The sequence below is a fragment of the Ostrinia nubilalis genome, chromosome Z (assembly GCF_963855985.1).
Source record: "Ostrinia nubilalis chromosome Z, ilOstNubi1.1, whole genome shotgun sequence".
NCBI classification, from domain to species: Eukaryota; Metazoa; Arthropoda; class Insecta; order Lepidoptera; family Crambidae; genus Ostrinia; species Ostrinia nubilalis.
The window spans coordinates 6,112,489-6,135,663 of NC_087119.1; the positions used below are offsets into that span (position 1 = coordinate 6,112,489).

Consider the following 23,175-nt stretch of genomic DNA (forward strand, 5'->3'; position numbering starts at 1 on the left):
CCGAAGGGGAGTCATATCCAGCTTATGCTTATGGCCTGGGGGGAGGGGCAAGTCTTACCCAGCTTCTGGCCTGGGGGGAGGGGGAGGGGTCAAGGCATACCCAGTTTCGGGCCGGGGGGAGGGGGGGGTAAATCATACCCAACTTCTGGCCGAGGGGGAAGTCATGCTCAGCTTATGACTTGGGGAGAGGAGGGGGGCGGGGCAGTCATACCAGCTTCTAGGCTAAGATTAAATAGATTTCCAGGAGGGGGGAGCAGCTGGCCCGCCCATGGGAATGGCGAATAGATATGTACCTGTAGGTATAGGTTTAACTCAGAAAAACTAAATAACAGGTAGGTATTGCGTGTACATCGAAATGATCTTCATAGCAATGTCTTGTAGCCTAGGCAGAGTGTATCTGCCTCAGCTATACCTTATTGTTAGAAGTAAATAAATTAATACTTATACATTTTTATATTTTACTTGGAAGAAGATATGACTCTAACAACTTTATTTGAATAAATCGCCAAATATACCACCGCGGAGACCCCAATCGCGTCTCTGCGTTCCATTAAATCGTATGAGCGTATGGATTTTTAGCGATATTTTTCACAATTTCTATTTAAAAAAAATACCTATCGATAGCTTACTTTATTCTGATGAATAAATGTCATTACAAGTTTTTCTCTAAAACTGATAGTTTGGCTAGAAAAAAATATTATCTATCCACGCAGTACGCCAGCAGCGTTCGGATCGGATATAGTGACGTCATCGTCCCCGCGCTGGGCGGTCAGTGAACTTTTTTAGTAATTTGGCCATAACTTCGTCAATTTTTGTCGTATAGCCTGACCAGGAACATAAAAACCCTGGCATAGAGGCGCCTCAATTGCATTTGATAGTGCAACACTGAGTACAGTCGTACCTGTGTTAAATTAATAGGCTAACTTTATGTATCAGGATTCAGGATTACGGGCTAATTTGATATTTTCATAAATTAACGAAAAAATATTATTATAGGTAACCTGGTTTAAATAAATTAAATGAAACCATCAATCGAGCTAGTAGGATTTATTTTATTATTCATCAATAATCAAATTCAGAACTTGAATATTCAACTACAATGTCTGCTCATGAACGCATCAAACTCGGTACTTCTTTCCCAATTCCATAAAATTCAACACTTAGAAAGTGACAAAAAACTTTAAAATAGGTAGTTGAAACAAACCACAGCTAATTTTCATAGTGGACTGTACTATACGATAAACATGTCAGTCAATTTGACAACCTTTGTCGGAAACATTATTCAATGAAAATATTGTCCGAACCCTTAGTATTTCTCTTCGACAAATACTTTAACACATTGTGAACCACTTTTCTTTCACGACTTTAAAAATATTTTAGCAATTTAATTCACAAAATCAATTGCACTCATTTAAAATAAAGTTTGTTTACACTTTGACAGCAATAGACTGACATGCAAGGTGACAAGTCAATGAAGTTTTCAGTTACTGTTGCCATTAAAAGAAATTAGTACCATTCGTTTTCCGCAACATGGCGAGGGTTTTTATGTTCCTGGTCGGGCTATAGAACAAAAATTTTTGGACTGTGTATTATGGATTTCTTAGCCCTATAAATATGCATTCACAGCTAAAAATCGAAATGATCCTCATTGCATTTGATAGTGCAACACTGAGTACAGTCGTACCTGTGTTAAATAAATTGGCTAACTTTATGTATCAGGATTCAGGATTACGGGCTAATTTGATATTTTCATAAATTAACGAAAAAATATTATTATAGGTAACCTGGTTTAAATAAATTAAATGAAACCATCAATCGAGCTAGTAGGATTTATTTTATTAATCATGAATAATCAAATTCAGAACTTGAATATTCAACTGCAATGTCTGCTCATGAACGCATCAAACTCGGTACTTCTTTCCCAATTCCATAAAATTCAACACTTAGAAAGTGACAAAAAAAATTAAAATAGGTAGTTGAAACAAACCACAGCTAATTTTCATACTGGACTGTACTATACGATAAACATGTCAGTCAATTTGACAACCTTTGTCGGAAACATTATTCAATGAAAATATTGTCCGAACCCTTAGTATTTCTCTTCGACAAATACTTTAACACATTGTGAACCACTTTTCTTTCACGACTATAAAAATATTTTAGCAATTAATTCACAAAATCAATTGCGCACATTTAAAATAAAGTTTGTTTACACTTTGACAGCAATAGACTGACATGCAAGGTGACATGTCAATGAAGTTTTCAGTTACTGTTGCCATTAAAAGAAATTAGTACCATTAGTTTTCCGCAACATGGCGAGGGTTTTTATGTTCCTGGTCGGGCTATAACATAATATACTCGTCGTCAGGGCGGAGAACTCTGATACCGCGATGCAGGTTTGCGCGTGTACCATTATTTATTAGTCAGGTAGGTGTCAGCGCCATCTGTTGGATGATGGTGGTGTGTCGATAGATGTCGCCACACCACTCCTCCTGAAGCTCGTATAGTACGATAAACGTTCTGTGCCCTGAAGAACCGGAGGTGGATGACATCAGGATGAGCTCTCAGACACACAGACGTGCGTATGAGCTCACAAGTGTGCTCAAGTCTGCGGTGTGTCGAGACGAGCGAGCAGGTTGATTGGTCTTCGATGGTCGGGCTTGGAGTTGAGGCCACTTTGTTCATTAATATCAATATGAGGCGAGGCTTCAATAAAATCCGACAAAGATAGGTTTTATAAAATTCATGTTGTAGAAAATAAAACGGTTCAAGGAATTTGAAATAATTTATTATATTGGCGTAAAATACGTTTTAAAACTCCGTGAATTACAGTGGAAAGTCTACACGTTAAAATGGAAAAAGTGAAAATCTTACTAAGTACCTATTTTAATAATAACTGATAAAAATTGTTACCTTACATAAAGTTTACAAACAACAGTTAATGTAAATACTAAAATAGATATGTAAAATATTGCAAATCCATCACATAACTGCTCCATTATTTAATGATAATCTCACCTAAAATTAATACATCCTACATCCATCACCATACCATGCCTTCATAAATTAACTGGAGAGGTTGATTCAAATGTAGAATTATTTATTAAAAATATCATAAAAATTTATTGGACTCAAAATTTATTATTAGCATACATTTCTTTGGCACTTTATACATTTTTATTGAATGTACTACCTAGTACTTAGACTATAAAATTACATAAAACTTCAAAGAAATATGTATATTCTACACAAATATCCTCTCCAGTAATACACCTAACATTTTAGCATCTACGTGAAATTATAATGTAGCTATACTTATAAAATAAAATACACATTACCTATTTTGTCTTTTGGCGCAAGTACACTATGCGGGATATTGATCGAGACGTATAGTGCAAATATTCAATTCGGTTAGTTTCGCTGGATGTCGCCCATACTTTGGTGTGCGATCTCGCGGTTCGTCTCGTTCAATTTCTCGCATTGTGTACTTGCGCCATTTGATGAACAACAAAACTTAGTAGCAAGTAAATGTTGGCAGAAAACAATATTTTTGACCAAACCCAAACACCTTCAAGGCACTAGTGGATAGGCATTTTTGGGGAAGCCCGCCCTGTCAGATACAGTGTTTGAATACCTAGACATGCATCTGAATGAGATTTTAGATTATTCCACTTTGTTCACCTGGGTGAATTAAAGCGATCAATTTATTACCATAAAATTTTCAATTAAAATGTTACATAGACTAGATCTTTTGTTGTTTTAAAATAAATAAAATATAAATATTAATATTCTTTAATACCAAGAATACGTTAAAAAATTTTTACGACCTCTAAACATGCACTTATAATAATGGTGTCAAATACCAAATAGTTTGCACAACTAATTGTAAAATTAGCTTAACGCAAATCTCATAATTCAAATCGTAAACCTACATTTATTAGATAAAATATTGCTTATTTATTAATTCGCAAAGGCATTATTTAAGTATTACGTTACGTTAGCACTAATCCGTCGCGAAACAATGACAGCGAACCATTTCAATATCTCACTTCGCCACAAAGCTAATGTGTAAACGGTGTCCGTGTAAACATTTACAAAATAATTGCGCATCAAATAACGTCAGCGAATAATGTATGATTTTATGTAGTGTACTTTTAAATTTTTACCGAATAGAATATACATAACATGATTATTGAATAATTCACATGATCATGATACTGGTGTACAAGTAATATAATAGTTCAACTATGTTATGAATGCTACTATATTAAATATGGAAATGCAAAAAGCTTTTCATACCAGTGAAGTCTTCTACATAACATTCACTGATTATTTTGCCCAGTTTTGATAAATATTGTTGAAATAGTATGAGTAGGTAATAATATGAATTTAATTTGGCATTCATGCATTTCATAGGCCTAGTGTTTTCCGGACTATTTGCTCGGCAATTTTGTTGAATTGCTCTCTATCTTCGCGCCACATTTTAGCAGCATCCACATTAGCACCACTTTCGTCATTTGGCTCTGTAAAATAAAATAAAAAGATACATTTATATTACTTTATTTAAACTACAAGTTATAGTGCAATTTGTATATCATCAGTTAAGTCACACCCAAAAAAAATCCTATTAATGTATAAGAGATTTTATCATAAAGAAACACTTCTTTGGTGGTGTGACTCGTTGGGATTGTTGGGAACCAGTGAACAACAACAAGCAGAGATGAGCTTAGATTAGACTGAGTTGCACCACTCAACTTTGACCGTAACTATAACGTTAACCGGTGCTTTTTTTATGGAGTTAGACAGAATTTTGACGTTTGTCAAAGTTAAAGTAAGATGGTGCAACCCAGCCTTAGAGTACCAATGAAACACTAACCTGCTAGCATACTGACTACAGAGAGCAAAATTTTTTCTACACTCTGTACTGGGGACCAACGTTCAGCACTGCTCTCGTACCCCATAGGATCATCTCCTGGCGCATGCAGAATGGATATGCAAACTCTCCCATCTGCATAAACTGGAATTGAAAATAAAAATATAAGCAAAGAATCAAGTTATCAAAAATGACAACTGTATTATTTTGTGATTTTATGAGTGTTTTAGACCAAGTGAAACTTCTCAAATCTCCATTTAATTGGTTTATTTCCATATTAGGGGAGGCCTTTGTTTGAAGGCCAGCAGTGGGCGTCATTTGACTGAAATGAACGAACGATTTCCATATTCCTTGAGTGTGTGTACCTAATAAAACTCTGGTATAAAGACAAGATGGGGGACCAAGCAGGCTATATTAGAATTTCGAGCTATAAACAAAGTGGGTATGTGCTGTCATATCGTAGGATTCTATTTGTATGTAAAACCACAGAATAATAATAAGTACTACCAGGCCTGTTCATCTCCGCGAGTTTACATCGAAAACAAAACACGCACGATGGCCCACCTACAGGATACTATTCGACAAGGCCTCACATACGAGCGAACATTGACTCACGCACGCGTATTCTTGTGTATGATGGAAGAAAATAAAGAAAATAGTGCACTAAATACTGTGCAGTATTTAACTGTCTAAATAATAATAAAAACACAGAATGTAATTTTTTAAGTTGCCTTAAGACAATGAGAGGTAAGTAAGTAGTTAATATTATTCATGATAATTCATGCTAAATCATGTATTTCCACCGCCATTTTCCGCAGTTTGGCACCTCACGTCACATCATTTTACCGAAGTCAGCCCTATAGCTTCGGCGCAGTACCGATCACTGACGTTTGTCAACAAAATGGTGCTTGACTCTTGAGACAGGCTAAATAACACCATATTGTTAATGACATTGAGCATACATTTTTTTAAATACCTTCGCGAAGTAAAACTTCTGTACGTAGTACCACATAATAATAATAAGTACAAGTCAAGCACCATTTTGTTGACTAACGTCACTGATCGGCACTGCGCCGAAGCTATAGGGCTGACTTCGGTAAAATGATGTGACGTGAGGTGCCAAACTGCGGAAAATGGCGGAGGAAATACATGATTTAGCATTTCAATTATCATGAATAATATTAACTACTTATTTACCTCTCAGTGTTTTAAGGCAACTTAAAAAAGTACATTCTGTGTTTTTATTATTATTTAGGCAGTTAAATACTGCACAGTATTTAGTACACCATTTTCTTCCATCATACACAAGAATACGCGTACGTGAGTCAATGTTCGCTCGTATGTGAGGCCGTGTCGAATAGTATCCTGTAGGTGGGCCATCGTGCGTGTGTTGTTTTCGATGTAAACTCGCGGAGATGAACAGGCCTGGTAAAACTCACATTATGAAGTCTGGTGTGCATAGTTAAGGCTAAAACTTCCATTTATTTTTAGTGAATTGGAGAAGGTAGTGTTTCTGGATTATTCCACTTAGCAGATCAGATAAAAGCATGAATGGGTTTGTGGAAGAAAACTTTACAATCCACCATAAGAGACAAATATTGGAGATGATTTGTTTATGTCATCCATCCATGTCCCAGTATACCACTCTTTGGGATAATAAATGAGCCAGTGTTGAGAGGAATCGGCACAAGAAACTCAGTCACCCCCGATACTCACTGTTAGGATGGAACATCTCACAGAGGAAACGCATCTTTGGAGGGCTGAGAGGGTAGTCTGGCGGGAATGACAGTTTGGCTGGAAATACACCTCCTTGAAAGCATGTCCCTTCTGGTCCCCTGAAAATAAATAAAATAATCATATTTTACTTTTTGGTGTAGAATTGACAATACCTCATAATGAACATTAAAAAAATATTTATGCATTAGGCTTCAAATTTAAATTTTACTATTTACTATGAAGATCAGTTTACTTACATTATAAGTGCCTCCCATTCGAAGAAATTTTCTTCATTGATTGGGCCTGCAATGATGCCTTCTGGTGGATTGAGAGTAAGCTCTATAAACAAAAATACAAGTGTTAGTGTAGCAAAACATACACTATTTGTTAATTTATTTGGTGGTAAAGTTATGCGAGGTTTATTTTGCCGATAAGTATTCCTGTAATCAGGTATTCAAGACACCATTGTGTCCAAAAACACACTGAGAACAGATTGACCATGCTTTTATTCAACTACTCTCTACAAAATCCAACTCTGACCAGCTTGTGTCAAGGGCTCAACATTAACGTGCCAGCTTTAAAAAATAATTGAAGACATGAATGGAACGACTTGTAGACCTTTTCTGAGAAAAGTTTTCTCTGAAAGACTGAAATCTAGCGGTGTGAAGCCGAAAACTACATATCTTCCTGCACTACACATTTACTTAAACTACTGTTACTGCTACTGTATTGTTCGTCAATACATATTATGTTACTTCTAAGACTTGTATAAAGGGAATCCACAGGTAATGGACTTCCCTTAGTAAACCGCTGTGTGTCCTATTTGTAAACCTATCCTGGGACCGTCACTATCTGTTTTGTTGTTAAGCAAAAGAGTACAATATTTAACTGGCACAAATTCAGCAATCATATTTTTGGGGTGGAACCACTAGGATCGTTTACACTTACGTTTATATTCTGCCATAAGTCGTCTCAGAGCTGAGCCAGCCATTTTAGTTCAGTAAATGGTTTCACAGAAAATTAATTAGCAACTAATTTAAATAAAATAGGTACTTCTACGGTTTCACAGCTACACAATCGCGTTTCGCGAATTTCCTTGCGAAAAGTGGCGAAAAGTGCTCTGTGATTCAACAGCGAACGAGCCACACAGGAGCGAGCAACACACACGGCAAAAAAATCTCTTCTTGAAGTTCTTGACTGTTCTTGTGATGTGTCAATAATAAATGTCAGTCAAAGTGACAGGATAGCTTTAGTGCAGTGAAACGAAATAACTAAATCGACTAAATTAACCAACTAAAACCTTGTTTGCACTAGCCGAATAATTTAGTTGAGTTGAGTGAGTAACTTACCTTTTCTTTTTATCCCCGGTTTCTGCCAAGGCGGAGCGGAATGGAGATTTGTTTTGAACAACCAATCAGACGTCATTCAGATTGAATGAAATTGACCGAATATAAAATTAGGGCCCCGATTACGCTAAAAATTTTTATCTTCAACGTGCCAGGACGAAGAACGAACTTGAGCTGTTTTGAAAAATCCGTATCACGGTGATGTCGTTTTCAAATCCGTTGAGTGGCGTTTGAGAATACCATTTAAAATTGAAGGATACTTAAATTTAGGAGCCCGTTAGCTGAGTGAAAGATTTGAGTAGCGTTTCAGTATTCGGCCGTAAATATCTCATGTGACAGTGAAAATACTAGGAAGGTACGTTAATTACCGTAATACCGAATTTGCACCTCAGTTGGTACGAAAAACTGAGCGCAACTGGAGAAGAAGCGCGTATGTATTGGAGACGTTAAAAATTGACGCGCACGGACACGTTTAGCTGCTAAATTATTCACGAAAGCTTTTAGTTGAGTACAGTTTACAAATAATTAGTAGTTTTTATAATAAAATATGAACTTGACTAAACCACCCGGTTCGGACTCGTTTAGTCGGTAAACGAGTGAACGAATAGAGATGCTACTCGCTTGTCGAAATAAAATAGAATGGACTGTATCGACTAAAAGTCAAGAACCTAATCGATTAATTTATTCGAGTCTCTACTAAATTACTCAATTAGCGAATGCTAGCGACAAGATTATAATAATGACAATTTTACAAAAGTCCAATGGTTAAAATTACATTATATTATTTTTGTTTAATGTGAATATACATTATTTAAAAAAATTGTGACCTTACTAAGTTTTGGAAAAAGAAATGTTTTGTTTACTTATTTATCTTTATGGTCATTGTTACGATAAAGTTGTATACTTGTTGATTCCCTTGCTTTTACGACTTTCTTTCTTTCCGCGCGTAGAGTAGAAAGAAAGCACAATGGCGGACTGTTCAAAATAAACAAAGAAACGCAAGAAATTAAAATTTATTACGATATGAATATTGGTTATGTTTGAAATACAAAGTGCGTGGTAAATTAATTTTCTATTTTATAAATTATTTGGTGCGTTATTATGATGTAGACCGACAAACGTGATGATTTTCTTTCAGAATGGCTACAGATAGAATGGATGCAAATAATTCATCACAAATTAGTGTTTGTCAGACAAATCCTTTGCCTGCTGCAAACACGTTGAATCCTGCACAGGTTACAAGCCTATTGTAATTCCTTTAATTGTAGATTTATAAACTTATAATTGAGTGATTAGAAAGTTACTTTAAACTAAACCCCAAATCCTTGAGTTTTGATTAACTAAATAAATCTTAGGTATTGTGATTTTTTGTTCTGAACGTAGATGTAGACAATAGCACCTAGTTTGATGCTGAATAGGTACCTACTTACTTTTTAATAGCATAGAGCCTTATTACAAAACAGTTTAACACTCGTTGAACAGTTTTACCTGCTTACATTGCATAGTTTACATAAATGACCATTAGGTAAACAATAGTGTTCCACGGGTGTTTAATTTTTTGTATTATGTATGCCATAAAATTGTGTAAGTTCTACATGGGCAAGAATTATATTTACTTACTTACTTTGAGAAACTATTATCTGTCAGTGTATATTTTGGGAGGAGGATTTCAACGCCCAGTTTATGTGCCGAGTGTGCAAGAAAACCTTTTACAATGCCGTCGCACTTCACAACCATATGAATATGCAGCATGATGGCAATGATACTAAAGTCGAGGAACCGGCCACCAGGCGGTATATTGATCAGGTACCTACTTACTTTGGTTCTTGCTATAGTTTCTCTTGTGATTAAGTAGGTTTCAGCCGAAAGACGTCCACTGCTGGACAAAGGTCTCCCCCAAGGATTTCCACAAAGACCGGTCCAGCGCTGCCCGCATCCAGGCACTTACAACGACCTTCACCAGATCGTCGGTCCACCTAGTGGGAGGCCTGCCCACACCTACGTCTTCCTGCTCGTGGTCGCCACTCGAGAACTTTTCTGCCCCAGCGCCCATCAGCTCTACGACATGATCGGTACAGCCAGCGTAAAATAATAGTTTATTTCACCCACAGTAGCTAAAAAATTGACAACAGAACCTTATTCGAATAGTATTAACGTGTTGCGAACTTATTGGCTAACATACTTTGGGAGTCACGAATTGACACTATAACCAAACTAGAACCAAAAATATTTTAATTTTGATCTTGCAAAATAAGGGTCCTTTTTACCCGATTGCGTTGTTTAATGTAACTATTTTTATTTGTTTAATGTGGTCGTTTCAGGTCTGTTAATTGCTAAATTCTTTTACTTTTTACCAAAGGTGATATAACTACCAAATTCTTTTTACAGAATTTTAACGATTTATGCGGTTTTAAATTTATACCAATAAAAAGCGAGGATGAAGCCAACTCTACTCCCGTGCACGGTGGGCTCACGTCGAGGGTGTTCGAAGAAGACACCACCTTCCTGATCGTCAAGGTGGAAGGGGCTGACGTGGACTCCGATAGCACTAAAAAGTCCGCTGATAGTGCTCCTAAGAGGACGCACGCCAAGCCCGGCAAGCCACCAGTTGACTTACGGTCAGGACCCTTTTGACAAGTATAATATTTGCTTTTTATCTTGCAGTATTAATTGAAAAAGTATTTTTTCTTTGGTGTTATTAATCCATGGAAGGAGAATCTTAAACCATTTGCTTTTTGCTTTGAAGGGATTTTTAATAGCAATTATTTGTATTGCATACAAAACTAATATCCTTTTTCATCTAGGGGCCCATTCACTTGCACATTTCCATCGTCGTTGCGTCCAGATCTCCAATGCCGTCAAATATTCTTCAACTGCTGCGACTACTCGCTCCATTACCGCGAAGAACACACCAAGAGAAGAAAAGCGGCTCTTCGTTGTCAAGTCTGCGAGAAACGCTTGGACACGGATGTTTACTCAAACAACGTTATAGCAGCACAAATCGCAGTTAGCCGATTCACTTTTTCGTGTCGCGTATGCGGACAAACGTTTCTCGATAGCTCGGAATTCGATGAGCACAATCGCCTCGTTCACGCCAAGACGAAACCGCACCAATGCTCAATTTGCGCGAAGCGGTTCACCCAACAAGGAGGCTTGCAACAGCACATGAGGATGCATACCGGGATCAGACCCTTCGCTTGCACGTTCTGTCCAAAAGCTTTCACCCAAAAGGCGGGCTTGGACCAACATCTACGAACACATACCAAAATAAAACCCTTTAAATGCGTTATTTGCAACAAATGCTTCTCGCAGTCTGTGCATTTGAGGCAGCATATGCGGACTCACACGAACATCCAGCCTTTTGAGTGTTCCGTGTGTGGCAGGAGATTTAAGCAGAGCAGTCATTTGAACTTCCATATGCGCTCGCACGTAGGCCAAGCTGGTTCGTTCGTCATGGAACGGTACGCTCAAGCCGTCCAACACACAAACCGAATGGAGTTCCTCAATTTGGCTAACCTTCAACCAGTACAAGACGGGGAGACGATGTACTATGCAGCCGAGTTAGCGGAGATGCCGTCGCATCATAACCCTTTTGTATATCAACCTCAAATCATATTACCAGAAAATGTGCTTTCTCTATAGAGGAAATGCTTACTTGCTTTAGGTACTCATACAATGAAGTGTTCAAATTAAAATACATGATGTATACTGTAATTATGGTGTATGATTTGATTGAAATACTAAGAAGTTAAAAAAAATATCCAATATGTTTGTTTCCAATGGTGTGTTGAAATTTTGTAAAGTGAACAAAGATTCGCAACCTAAATAAAATAAATAAATTTTTTTGATCATTTTTTTACGTCATGATAGTTTGAAATACTAAAGTGCATAGTGCTAGTACTTATGTTTTAAGTTTTAAATATAGATTTTTAAGGCTCAATTTTGGTTTTATTTATTAGATTCATTTAATGTAAAAGTAGACTGAGAGCTAGTGAACGCCAGACCTACGTCATTTTATAAAAGCTGAAAGTTTGTCAGCGTATGCTACCAATATAGATTACTTAGAATGTTGGTGCATCATGAAGTTTGGGTCATCGTGGCTTTGGCAGCTACCCTCAAAAGATTGGGGGAACGCGAATTTTTGGGAACTTGTGAATTTAGATTAATCTGCAGTACCTATTGTTTTGCACTAGAATAGGTATTGCAATGCATAGCAAATGTTAATTGCATTCTACCAGCTCTACATAATTTTAGATATTTTACCTACCTGATTTTCATGACACCTTTATAAAATTCAATTAATTATACCTACCATTATAACGTCGCAAAATCTTAACCCGAATTTATGTTACATTGTAACGCACGCTATATTAGATAATTATAATATATTACTAAAGGTAGGTATTAGGAAAGTAAATATGTAATAACGAGATATTACATAATATACAAAAAGATTTTAAAAGCTGTTGCCAACTAATATAATACCTATTATTATGTACTTACACAAAATATTTAAAGAAACCAATGTTAATTTGACTTGAAAACCAATTTTAAAAAAATAAGTAGGTACCTAATACATACGGCATACGGCATGCACTTGCTGCCACTTGCACTTGCAGTTAATGCATGAAAGTGCATGCAGCTTCAAACCGGGTACCAGGAGCCCAAAATATTAGAGGAGTTACTGTTACATGTTCATGCTGCACTCTTCTCTCATATGCATCGATCGCTGCACTTCCGTCGTCCACAACACAGGTAACCTAGGTCTTAGAAAATGGATAATATAGGAGCGTTACATTTCAGCTTAAGCATTATTTATCTCTCTCACCCCTCAGAAATACAGTGGTGTTCTGATTTGATTTGAGGGAGAAAGACATAGGTACGTCTATCATGAAATTTGTAGCAACGATAAAAAAATTAAGATAAGAAAGATGCAAGGTGACGTGATGTGGCGTCACATAATTTACAAATCAATTTATGAGCAATTTATTTACTAGCCGATATTTTTCATAATTCTTGGGTAGGCTTATAATAACGTTACGTAACACGTAAGTAACGACAAAAGTTTATTGTTATTCTAAAATTTCCTAAGTTAACAAACATTGTGCATGTAAAACTGAAAATCTGAGTGATAAGTACCTATTGAACTCCAGAATCGATTTCATTTGTTCTAAGTAATGTATTTTTAGTTCTCCTTAATCAGTGTTTCTATAATTTTAAGACGTGCCATCTTAATTCGTAATAATAAAAGATAAGCTTCCCAAATTAGTGATTTTTGTATAATGTTTTGTAAACAGATATGATGATTGACTATCAAATGATTTGGGACACGTTTACGTGGTATTATGGTCACATTGGTGCCAAGATTTAGCCACGTTTGTGGTATTATGGTCACATAGGTGGTTAAATTGTGGATTGTGGTTATAGCTATAGGTAGCTACACGTCTTTGTTGGTGTTGTCAAAACACTGCAAGACGGCGGCGCAGCGTGTGGCCGCATGTGGTTACATTTCGGTCGTTGTATATTTTGATAGTGCGGGCAGCCCGGGAAAACAAAAGGGAGTCATGATGGCTGCATCCTGGTACAGCTGACAGCACATCAGAATTTACATTTTCATTGCAAATCCGCGCTTATTACAATAGATTATGGTCCCACAGTGTTCAGCTTGATACACCTAGTTCTGACCTTAGTCGTAGTCGAGGACAAAAATTATGTTCCTACTTATTGTTATCGTTAAGGGTATCGTCTTGTTATGACCAACAAGAAAAAAACTAGATCCGTAGAATTCAAGCTATTTTTAGAAACAAAAAATACTAGCAGTTCATTGGTCTTAAGAGTTTTATTGGCTTTAAAGTTTTATTGTATACAGATAAGTAAGTAATCAAGTTCGTAGTTAAATTAATAGGTAGGTACTTAGATTGTGCTCATTGGCGTATCTACAGTATCTAGGGTTATTTTTCAGGGGGGTGCGATTACTATCATCATAACTCATGATTTAGTACTATCAACTATCATTTTCAAATCGGTAGTCCATGGCGTGCCACCGATGCCTCCCTGCTATACAGCGTTAATACGTGTGATCTCTTTCGATTATTTCTATCGAAAAACTGGTTACTGATCCTGAAAGTGCTTCACGAGCTTTTTCAAACGGAACCAATAATAGGATATAATATAACATACTTTAACGACCTTGTTTTTATTGTGTTGGAAATTAACTTAAAAAAAGTAAAAAAAGTCATGTCTTTTTCTAATTAAATCCATTCTTCTTACTCCTTTATAATGTATCAAACTTGTGTGTCTGTTTTCTACTTCAACTAATAGATAACTTTATTGGCAATCGCATGATATAAAATATTTGCTTATTAGTGTTAAGTTACCCACGCTTTCAATTGTTTTTGAAGGAAGAAGTGAAAACTAAAAATCAAAAACTTTAATCCTTGTAATTTTGCGAGAAATGGGTCAAGCCCCAAAGAAGTATTTTCATCGATTAAATTGTCCATAGATTACGCCCTTAAAGTTTGTTCACTACATGCCCGGACACACTGTATACCTACTTAGCCTAGAAACTAGAAATACAGATTATGTTTACAATAAGATCTATACAATGTAGGAGAGATATCTATCATTCAGTCGGGTCGTTCAAGAAAGAATGTGCATCGTGTAATGTGCATGCACATTCGCAAAATGTGCACTCGGTTCAAAATTAAAACTTCGCAAAAGGTGCATTTGTCACAAGGGGCACTTCGCTTAATGTGCATTTTGCATTACGAGCATTTAGCAAAATATGCGCTTCACATAATGCGCTTTTTTCTAGGAATTTATCTAAATGAACTATGTAACAAAGGTTAGTCCAAAAATAAAAAAGATATTATATGGTTCTGTTTGAGATGGGTACTGGGGATTTTACGCATCCATTCATCGTATCCTACTTCAGAAGACGTTTCGAAGAAATAGCGAAATTTAATCTGTCAAGAACGCTTCATTGTTTGGAGGCTGGTTTTTTTAAAAGTAATGGTATATCAATGTCACCCCTCCCATACCTCAGCACGGTAATAATATCATACAGTATTATAACTTCATATAAACCGACGAAACGCGAGCTTTCCTTCGAATTTCAAATCTCGGGACGCGGTCGAAATCCAAAAGTTAGGGTTAGGGGTGTCGCGAATGTGCCGAACGGACGTCGATGGCCTAGCTAGTGTTGAAAATAACTAAGGTGATTGAATTTGACTACCGTCATTTACGGTCAAATTTGTCAAAAACAAGTTATAACAGTCAAAAATGGTCATTTTCAGTCAGTTTGATTTGAAATAAAAATTACATTGTATTAAACCAGCTTTTGCCCACGACTTCATCCGCCTGAAATTAAAGTACCTAACAGGTCATTAAGTACTCATTATGATTAGTAGATTCAAAATTATTTTAGTATATTTTTTTAAATTAAATCTACTAACACAAAACAACACTCATTTTTATCCTATTCCATTCACAAAGTATTTAGTTTGTCTAAATAAAAAAAAATACAATCACAAAACTAGATAGAAATTCTAAGTAGACAGACGTAATTAGAATGGGTAGGTACTGTAGGTGGGCAGCCCTATCGCATGTTGTCATACCGTGACGTACCGCGGGGCTGTTGACATTTATTTCAAAAATATGGCCGAGTTGGAATACTGTATAGATAGTATTACCAGTGTGCCTACCATGAGTTTACGTTAGGTGAGCTCGCTAGCGAATACGTCAAAAAATTCTATGAAGATTTTATTTCTTGAAAGTAGCCGCTAGGGGCGCTGCACAATATGTCATACATTTAAATGTCATTTTTTTACGCAGTCGCTAGCGAGGACACCTAACGTAAACTCATGGTAGGCACACAGGCCTGTTCATCTCCGCGAGTTTACATCGAAAACAAAACACGCACGATTGCCCCCTACAAGAGTACTATTCGACAAGGCCTCACATACGAGCGAACATTGACTCACGCACGCGTATTCTTGTGTATGATGGAAAAAAATAAAGAAAATGGTGTACTAAATACTGTGCAGTATTTAACTGCCTAAATAATAATAAAAACACAGAATGTACTTTTTTAAGTTGCCTGAAGACACTGAGAGGTAAATAAGTAGTTAATATTATTCATGATAATTCATGCTAAATCATGTATTTCCTCCGCCATTTTCTGCAGATTGGCACCTCACGTCACATCATTTTACCGAAGTCAGCCCTATAGCTTCGGCGCAGTACCGATCACTGACGTTTGTCAACAAAACTTCTGACAAACTTGCTTGACTCTTGAGACAAGCTAAATTACACCATATTGTTAATGACATTGAGCATACATTTTTTTAAATACCTTCGCGAGGTAAAACTTCTGTACGTAGTACTTATTATTATTCTGTGGTATTACCGTGACCTCAGGCACTGACTGAGTTAAGCGCTAGACCTATAGTCCCCGTATGTTTTGTAAAGTTTTCGTTTCATAAAGGTTCAACCAAATCAACGCGTGCAGTCCGCGTGCGCGATGGCGATCAGTAGAAATCTATGCGCGTTTGGTCGAACCTTCAGTCGTAATAGGTATTTGCCTGGGAAGCGGGTTCTCTCACACCGTGTGCCTCGCACATCGATTACTCACGAGGTCTCTGTTTGCTCATTGCTGCGTTATCTTTGCCAGACGTGAAACTTTGGAATATTTTTTCGTCAGATTGTAAGTTTTTTAACCTCGACCGGGCGCACATATGGCCGGTCGGGTGTTTCAGGGCTGCCGACATGAGCATTTTTTGGGACAAACATTTAAAGTCTTCGCATTTAAATTTCCAAAAACCGTTAGTAGCAAGTCCAGTGACAAAAAGTAAGTAGTTAAGGTACCCATACTTACCTTACATACTTAGTTGAAGATTATAAAAATAGTATGACCCAAACGTTGACTGGCGGAGGATCCACTCTATGTACACTAATTTTTAATAAAAAATATTTTTCAGTGTCTGGTGCCGAAGTATGAAATTATAACTAAGTAAGTAGGTAATTCTAATTAAAATCGTTTGAAAAATTACATTTAATTCAATTATATTCGTCCTACGGTGGTTTTCTTCAATATCTTAGATTAAAAACAAATCGTAAAATATTAACTTGTCATTTTTATACTAAACATCTTAGGAGAACCAGCCCTGACCATGATTTAAATATTGTTTACATCCGCCTGGCAGGGTTAAACGGTACCTATGCTGGTTGAAAGGGTGGTAGCCATAAATAGTGTAAAAAAGCTTCGCCCATGGGCCATGGGCCATGGCATCCCCATGTGAAAACCGTAGGTAGTTAGGGAACGGACTATAAATACTTAATATCGATGGCTTTGTTGACAAATACTGTCCATTTCTGTTCAAAAAATGATTTAATATGGGTCCTATTACAGTCAAGTGATTTGGCTAATAAATAAGTTTTCAGAATTCCTTTTTTTAGGAAATTTCAAATGAAACTATTAGTTCTCAGTCCAGCCGTCATTGAAATTATTTGCTTTTAACATGGAGATTTAAAATACTTACTTGCCCCATGTAAGTTTATTTAATTCTATTAATTATTTATTTATTCATTTGCATTATAATTTTCAGCACATACAGACATACATGCATTCATAGGAATATTAATTCTGTAAGGGTGTAGTAAAGTCACAATCATTAAAAGTGACGACTAGGCGCAGACCACCGATTTTTAGTTGGCCGATAGTTGTGCCCGATTTTAAATTGAAGAATCGCCATACATGCCCATACTGACCAACTGCCCTGGGCTAGGTTCACTAGGTAAAATGTCACTTAATTTATTTACTATAATAAGAGAGATGCTGAGTGGGATAGCGCTTTCGGAGGGTTACGGTCCTGCATGGTACCCGGATCTTGTTAGCTCGGAGCTGAACTTCGCGCGGCTGCGAGGATTCGCGCACGCGTGGCACAGGAGGCGGAACGGCCAGGCGCCTAGCGGCCCAGCACCGGATGGTGTCAACGTTTAGGTGGAGTCCATGCCCCAGAAGGGGGAGAGTGGCAAAGAGGGACAAATGGACGAAGAATAAAGAACTTGTAGAGAGTCAAGCGTTGCGCGCGGTGGAGTGCAATCTGCCCTAGGCAGCCGCAATTCCGCGCGCATCTCTCAAGACTCGGCCACAATAACCGCGAGGTTGGTATGGCCATGGGTGGTGGTGGGATTTGACCAACTGCCCGACTAAACTATCGGCCGACGAAAAATCGCCGAGCTTAGGCGCAGACCATTTGTAGTTAAAATAACCAATAGTCAAATTTGACAGATGTCAAATGACAAGTGGTTAAATATCAGAATTTTCGAACAATGGTTAGCTTGACTTTTACTATATTTTTTAACTATTAATTTACATTTTGTTAATATTTAACCATTAGTAGCAAAATTTAACAATTAGTTATTTTAACTATGAAGCAAAACACTGGGCCTTATTAGTTACATAGTTAATTATCATAGGTTCATCATTAAATAGACCAAGACTAAACATCCTCTACGTTTATTACAATTAGGTACATTAAATTGACTACAGTGACGCACCGACGCGCAAAGTACCTAGGTACACAATATTGTTATCATAATTATTCGCTGACTCTAATTGCAAGAATGTGACACCTTGACATTGTCTCAGAGCCGCCGATATCGTGCGTGAAATGCTGTTAACAACATTTACCGGCTCTTTCAAGTCGCCGACCCGACTCTTGTTTACCTTACACCGTACAGCAGTTAATGGATGCTCTGTATGATTGCATTATTCTTACACAATTTGAACCCTATTCTAAAAGTGGTAAGGCGAAAATCAGAGGTATTTTTAAATTTAGGCACGTTTCACATTCGTCGGGACAGTTTGATGTGTAAGGCGTTTTTCAGCTTCACAGAACTGCGTAGGTGGTTTGTTTTAAGAAGATATCTAAAGCTTGTTTATATTAAATTAATAAGGTATAAAATGCGCGTCTTTTAAAAAAAATGTTACTGGACTACCGACGAGACTCATGGGTTTAAAATTATGTGAAATAAGTTATTGTGCAAGTAGTATATTATAATTTCAGCTTTAGGCGCAAGGCGCTGAAACAAACGTCTACACAGAAATTAACAAATAGGTAATTATTACATACGTACACCAACAGTGGTTTCAAAAGTCTGAAGGATTTATTTAATATCTATTTAACTCGTGGAACCTATGTGATCGCGTGAGACCGCTGGTATTTGAAGGGTTAATAATCACCTTAAAAGCTAGCTAAATGACTGAATGACAAATCGGAATAATGAGCTGTTTCAGCTACCAACAGTAGCAATAAAGTGAGAATAATTCTATTAAGCCAGTAATTTAAGAAAACGTATTCTTCAAGCCAGTATTTTATTTCGTATTTTATCTTTGATAATGATACAGATTTATATATCACAGCGCGTACAACCGAAGTAAACCATTCGAAACGACTATTTCAGAGTAATTCATACGAAGGCGTTCGAAGGAAAGCGAGTGTTGATCGTAAGCAGACCCGGCGTAAATAGAAATAGGGGGCGTACTAGCAACCGTTAAAGAAACTAATTGTTAAAAAACTATAGAAAAATGTAGGTAAGGATGTAAGTATGTTTTTAGAGGATAAGATGACAGACGAGTGCGTATGTGATTGTGTACCTATGATTTTCTATACTATCTATATAAACTAATACATATTATAAAGCTGATGAGTTTGTTTGTTTGAACGCGCTAATCTCAGGAACTCCGATCCGATTTGAAAAAATATTTTTGTGTTGGATAGCCCATTTATCGAGGAAGGTTTTAAGTTAGGGTACTTATCATCACCCCAAAACCAATAGGGGCGGAGCTGTAAAAAAAATGTTACAAAAACGGGAAATATTATTCAAACTATTTTCACGCGTGCGACGACGCGGGCACAGCTAGTCTAAAATGTGGAGCTGCTTCTTTGCTCTTTGAATTTTTTGACTGACTGATATTACATATCAAGTCAACCTCTATGTAAATCACCAGTTGTCACCAGTCAGACTAAAGAACATAAGTCATAAATGACAAGTTTGACACGAAGTCAAATGTTGCTTGTGACAGCAAAAGGGCAGTCAAAAAAATATAGTTCCAAAATACTGGACTGTCCTGTCGATGACATTGACAGTGGGGCGCCACCGTCAATACCGGATCGCTGGTTCAGATTTTTGCCATGTTGGAAACCATATAGTTGAACGATGGTAGCGCCCCCCTGTCATTGAGTTTGGTGGGACAGTTCAGCGTGGGTTATCTATACTGCAAATTCAATGTGCAAGTGCATGTGGGTGGATTGAGTGATCCTGACTTCAATCTTAACAAAAATTGAGTTATTGTAGATCGTGTTACTCGTATTTGTGCTCAGCTACTTAAAAATCAGAAAGTTCCAACAGTGAAACTGTGAAATTCATTCATAACTACGGCCATCTATCCTACATGAGCAGATTATCTTCTGGTAAGTGCCAAGATGCCCTTTTATGTTATTTGTAATTGTATTTTTTAGCCATTATTTAAATGATGCCTTGTGCTGTGTGAGATTGAGCTGTGTTTGTGAGTTCAGCTAGCACAGATCGTCGGTTAGGTCCAATTTTAGTGCGTACATACACCGATTTGGTATCGGCCGATTCTTCATACAAATTAGAATTGGGCCCAACTATCGGTCAACTCAAATTCGGTAGTCTGCGGCTAGGCTTATGGAACACTCCATTGTATACCTACCTAAAGGTATTTAAAACACAAACTGATTAATTTTACTTGTGTCAGGTCAGTACGTATCAAAAGAGATAGTAAGTAGTAGTGGGTCAAGTACAGTAATAAATGGAGATAGCTTTAATTACTTTTTATCTACATAAAATATTAATTACCCTCTTATGGATACCTCCTCGTGGAAGATGTTGCTCTGGTACTTTTATATGTTTTAGTAAGTACATAGATGCGCTTCGAGGAATACACACATCAACATGGTCTAGGGATAGCAAGAGCATGCGCTATGTATTAATTACTTTTTATCTACATAAAATATTAATTACCCTGTTATGGATACCTCCTCGTAGAAGATGTTGCGCTGGTACTTTTATATGTTTTAGTAAGTACATAGATGCGCTTCGAGGAATACACACATCAACATGGTCTAGGGATAGCAAGAGCATGCGCTATTTATTAATTACTTTTTATCTACATAAAATATTAATTACCCTGTTATGGATACCTCCTCGTAGAAGATGTTGCGCTGGTACTTTTATTTGTCTTAGTAAGTACATAGTTGCGCTTCGAGGAATCCACACACACATCAACATGGTCTAGCGATAGCGAGAGCATGATTCTTCACTATGTATTAATTACTTTTTATCTACATAAAATATTAATAACCCTGTTATGGATACCTCCTCGTAGAAGATGTTGCCCTGGTACTTTTATTAGTCTTAATAAGTACATAGATGCGCTTCGAGGAATACTCGCACACAAATCAACACGGTCTAGGGATATTTCAATTAAACCTAAATAACTAAAATTATATTAACTTTTTGTTAAGACACCTACACATTAAAATAAACCTTGTTTAATAGCCTATCTAATCTGATAATAAACTTTTAGATAAAGTCAAATGTGAAAAAACTTAGAAGAAGAGGAAAAATTCAGACAAAGTTTCAATCTTAACTTAATGTGTAGGACGCACGGAAAACGCAGCGTGGGACGTCCATCTACAAGGTGGACCGACGACATCGTAAAGGTAGCAGGGAAGCGCTGGACGCAGGCCGCTACCAATCGATCAACGTGGAAAGCATTAGGGGAGGCCTATGTTCAGCAGTGGACGTCCTATGGCTGAAATGATGATGATGATGATGATAATGTGTAGGTATCTTAATAAAAAGTTAGTAGAATTTTAGTTGTTTAGGTTTAATTTATATATCCTTAAACCATCTTGATGTATGTAGTTTAGGTGCGCTTCAAAACGGGTGCGCTTAGAGGACTACCTCGTACACCTTGTACTACTACAAACTGTCCACTATCAGTCCTTCAACGGTCTGTATAAACCCTTCTATCATATGATGTGAGGTATAAACTATTCAGAGGCTTTGAAAGTCGATAGCAAGGCCGCGGCTTATTTTCATGTACAACGTAACTGGGATCGATACAAATAAATCTAAGTATTCCATGTTTTCTTTGGAAAAACGCCGAGAACAGAGCACGCCTGGGAAATTGATTAACCACTGGCCTACTCGCTAAACTATGGCTATGTCAGGCTATATCCTTCTCTATCTCTCGTACAGGGATGTCGGTATGAGAGACAGAGGCAGAGTAAAAAGAATGCTGATGCATCATTCTTTGTGGCTGATATTTTTCATCTTGCACGGCATCAGTGCGTGGAATCAGAATTTAATATTAAATGTAGACATAACATTGTCTTTAGATTGTTCTTATAATATTGGTGTAATAATTGCACAGTAACACGACTTGGATGTCACTTGTAGGCACAATGCCGGATTGGGTTAATAAATAAACTACATTTATTTTTTTACAGTTCAAAAAGTTTGCAAGTCGGTAATTCTTAACGGTACTTAGTTTGTTATTCTGAAAGTTGAAACCGTGTGATCTACAGGGTGTCCCAAAAACAATGGATAATCCTGTAACCATCGATAGGCCTCGCCATGGTCTCCCTAACATCAAATTTTGACCCTAGTGAAAATATCACCGTTTTCAAGATTTTTAAGTTTTTGTGCATTTTTAGAAAACTGCCACCTGCAATTACTTTTTCTCATGTCATTTCTACAAATGAGGATATTTTTCAATCTAGTTTTTATCACAAGGGATAGTTGGGCTATCAAAAAATATTTTTACTCAATTTGATGTTAGGGAGACCATGGCGAGACCTATCGATGGTTCTGTAACCATGTCTGAATAACGCTGTGGTTATCCATTGTTTTTGGGACACCCTGTATACAATAACATAATTAGAAACAATAGGCATACATATTACTAACTGCTAACTGCACAGGTACTGCATCAAGATATAGCTACTGGTGTCTATCATTAGGTACATACAAAAATACGGTTGTGGGCTGTAAAAGAAGAGTAAGGCTGGGTTATACCATCTTACTTTAACTGTAACAAACGTCGAAAGTGTCAACTCCATACAAAAACACTGGTTATAGTTTTATATGTAGTTACGGTTGAAGTAAGGTGGTGCAACTCAGCCTAATTATTTTGTCCAACTAAAT

At 37.0% G+C, this 23,175-nt stretch overlaps 2 protein-coding genes across 3 annotated transcripts; one reads left to right on the top strand and one right to left on the bottom strand.

Moving 5' to 3' along the window:
* Positions 1 to 2,772: 2,772 nt before the first annotated feature.
* On the bottom strand, positions 2,773 to 7,790 carry LOC135087091 (ubiquitin-conjugating enzyme E2 G2). The gene is made up of 5 exons (XM_063981933.1): positions 7,538 to 7,790; positions 6,847 to 6,928; positions 6,590 to 6,708; positions 4,877 to 5,017; positions 2,773 to 4,523 (listed from the first exon to the last, which is right to left on the bottom strand). The coding sequence occupies exons 1-5, from the start codon at positions 7,578 to 7,580 to the stop codon at positions 4,411 to 4,413; spliced, it is 498 nt and encodes a 165-aa protein (XP_063838003.1). The 5' UTR covers positions 7,581 to 7,790; the 3' UTR covers positions 2,773 to 4,410.
* Positions 7,791 to 8,900: 1,110 nt separating this feature from the next.
* LOC135086750 (zinc finger protein 26-like) lies at positions 8,901 to 11,875 on the top strand. 2 transcript variants are annotated; one of them, XM_063981533.1, is made up of 5 exons: positions 8,901 to 8,987; positions 9,074 to 9,170; positions 9,583 to 9,741; positions 10,324 to 10,553; positions 10,740 to 11,875. In XM_063981533.1, the coding sequence occupies exons 2-5, from the start codon at positions 9,075 to 9,077 to the stop codon at positions 11,575 to 11,577; spliced, it is 1,323 nt and encodes a 440-aa protein (XP_063837603.1). In that variant the 5' UTR covers positions 8,901 to 8,987; position 9,074; the 3' UTR covers positions 11,578 to 11,875. The 2 variants fall into 2 exon arrangements, with proteins under 2 accessions (XP_063837603.1, XP_063837604.1); XM_063981534.1 differs by having other exon boundaries at positions 8,922 to 8,994.
* The last annotated feature ends 11,300 nt before the right edge of the window (positions 11,876 to 23,175 follow it).

Coding starts and splice junctions, on each gene's coding strand:
- LOC135087091 (XM_063981933.1), bottom strand. CDS start 7,580: ATGGCTGGCTCAGCTCTGAGACGACTTATGGCAGAATATAAAC. Junction 6,929..7,537: donor ACTTATGGCAGAATATAAAC/GTAAGTGTAAAC, acceptor TTTTGTTTATAG/AGCTTACTCTCAATCCACCA. Junction 5,018..6,589: donor TGAGATGTTCCATCCTAACA/GTGAGTATCGGG, acceptor TTTCAATTCCAG/TTTATGCAGATGGGAGAGTT.
- LOC135086750 (XM_063981533.1), top strand. CDS start 9,075: ATGGCTACAGATAGAATGGATGCAAATAATTCATCACAAATTAGTGTT. Junction 9,171..9,582: donor ACACGTTGAATCCTGCACAG/GTTACAAGCCTA, acceptor ATTATCTGTCAG/TGTATATTTTGGGAGGAGGA. Junction 10,554..10,739: donor AAGCCACCAGTTGACTTACG/GTCAGGACCCTT, acceptor TTTTTCATCTAG/GGGCCCATTCACTTGCACAT.